This window comes from Octopus bimaculoides, chromosome 22 (assembly GCF_001194135.2).
Source record: "Octopus bimaculoides isolate UCB-OBI-ISO-001 chromosome 22, ASM119413v2, whole genome shotgun sequence".
Lineage (NCBI taxonomy): Eukaryota > Metazoa > Mollusca > Cephalopoda > Octopoda > Octopodidae > Octopus > Octopus bimaculoides.
In genome coordinates this window covers 62,772-64,763 of record NC_069002.1, presented here as the reverse complement: position 1 = coordinate 64,763, position 1,992 = coordinate 62,772, and the positions used below count along the sequence as shown (strand labels likewise).

General features: G+C 37.4%; 1 protein-coding gene across 1 annotated transcript in view; it reads left to right on the top strand.

Moving 5' to 3' along the window:
- Positions 1–1,992, top strand: part of LOC106881781 (DENN domain-containing protein 1A) — a 109,919-nt gene that overhangs the window by 52,404 nt on the left and 55,523 nt on the right. The window contains exon 8 of the mRNA XM_052975831.1: positions 277–330. Within this exon, the coding sequence (XP_052831791.1) occupies positions 277–330 (54 nt within the window). The remainder of the gene's footprint in view (positions 1–276; positions 331–1,992) is intronic.

The window sequence follows — 1,992 nt, the reverse complement described above, 5'->3', positions numbered from 1 at the left end:
CTCTGATATAGGGTGCATAATGTTTTACATCATTTACTTTAAAATCTTTACTTTTAATTCAGAATTTACTTTGCAAGGTTATTTCATGTGGCAGACATGAAACTAAAGTGGTCCACATTGTTATGTGGGACATTAATACCAAGCAATGTATTGTGCTTGTTGTTTTCCCCTGTCTCATAACTAGGGTTTATCATATCTAATGTTGTTTATATTAAAATCTTAACTGTTAATTCATAATTTGGTAATGTTTTGTCTTTTTTAAACTCTCTTTTTTAGATGTTTACCTTCACTGCTCCTGATCCAAATAAACTACCCAGCATTCCAGCTAGTGTGAGTAAAAAAAAAAAAAGAAATTTCTCGGTGTTCTGACATTCTTTTCAATTTTAACATCCACAACAAACCATTTCTCTCTCTCTCTTTTTCTCTTTTACAGTGTTTTTCTTTCCTTTCAGTTTTCAGTCTTGCTATATTATTTTGTCTTTGGCACACTTTCATCACTGCATCATCACCTTGCTCATCCCTCAGTCTCACTCATCTCCTGCATCACCTTTGCCCCACCCCCACTGCCCTCACCCACACATCATCATTGTTACCCTATCACTATTGCCCTATCATGTCTCACTCAAATCCCTCTCCTCCTTGCCCTCATCTCCCTTGCCCCCATCACCTTCCTCCTCCCTTACCCCATATCTTTCCCCCTACGTCTCCCTCCCCCCACATCCCCCCTACATCTCCCATCTTAATTTCTCTCCCACCCCCGTGTCACCTCCTTCTGCTGTTTAACAAGGTAAACTGTTCCTTCTTGTTATATTTATTTGAAGTAAAGTGAACTGGTTAGTTAGAAACAATGTTGCACTGGTATGGTCCTCTCCATCACCCCCTTCCAGGGTCAAACAGCTAGCAGTGGCCAGCTGGGACACACTCACTGTATGCCAGTAAGCTTTATTGTTTTCAACCATAATGAAGCATACCCATGATAGAAAAGGCATTCCAATTGTGATCATTCCATCTGTTTAGGACAGTGGTTCTCAACCAGGATCCATATGACCCCCTTGTTGTCTTTATGAGATTTTGATGGGGATCTACACAAGCAAAAAAAAAATCAAAAAAATATTGTGTCAACAGTTGTATTTTATGGGTGCATGAAAAAAAAGTTTGCTTTAAATGTGTTTATTTCAAGAAACATCTTCATTTCTTTCTCTCATGTTTCATATAATTCATCCAACACAAGTTAATGTGTGATAAACAAAATAGGAATTTTGAAACAAGTCTCTATAAAATTAGTTTTCACACATCGAATGGCTATTGGGGTCCACTGGAATAAAATAGTAACCAAAGGGGTCTATAGGTAAAAAATGGTTCAAAACTACTGAGGGGTTTCTAAGATGACAATACCCAATGTTCTTACAGTTTATAACATAGGGATGTGATTTGAGAGAAGTTTGGCTGTTATTTTTGACAGTTCAAATGACCATAAAGAAGCTTTATTGAGTTAATCTCTAAAATATTAGCTGTTTATCTATATTATTTGTCTGTTGCTGATCACATAGTATTTTATATACATACATTAGGTGTGTCTGTGTGGTTGATAAACTAACTTTGCAACCACATGGTTTTGGGTTCAGTCCTTCTGCATGACACCTTGAACAAGCAACTTCTACAATAAACCTGGGCCAACCAATGTCTTGTGAGTGAATTTCATATATAAAAATTGTGGATTCCTGTTGTGTGTGTATCTTTGTCACCCCACTCCACCACTTGACAACTAGTGTTGGTTTCTTTACATTCCTACAAGTTAGTGATTCAGAAAAAGCAACCAATAAAATAAGTACCAGACTTAACCAAAAAGAAGTTCTGGGGTTCATTTGTTTTACTAAACCCTTCAATGTGGTGGGCACAGTCCAATGACTGAAACAAGTAATATCTCTCTCTTTCTCTCTCTCTCTCTTTCTCTCTCTCTCTCTTTCTCTCTCTCTCTCTCTCTCTCTCTCT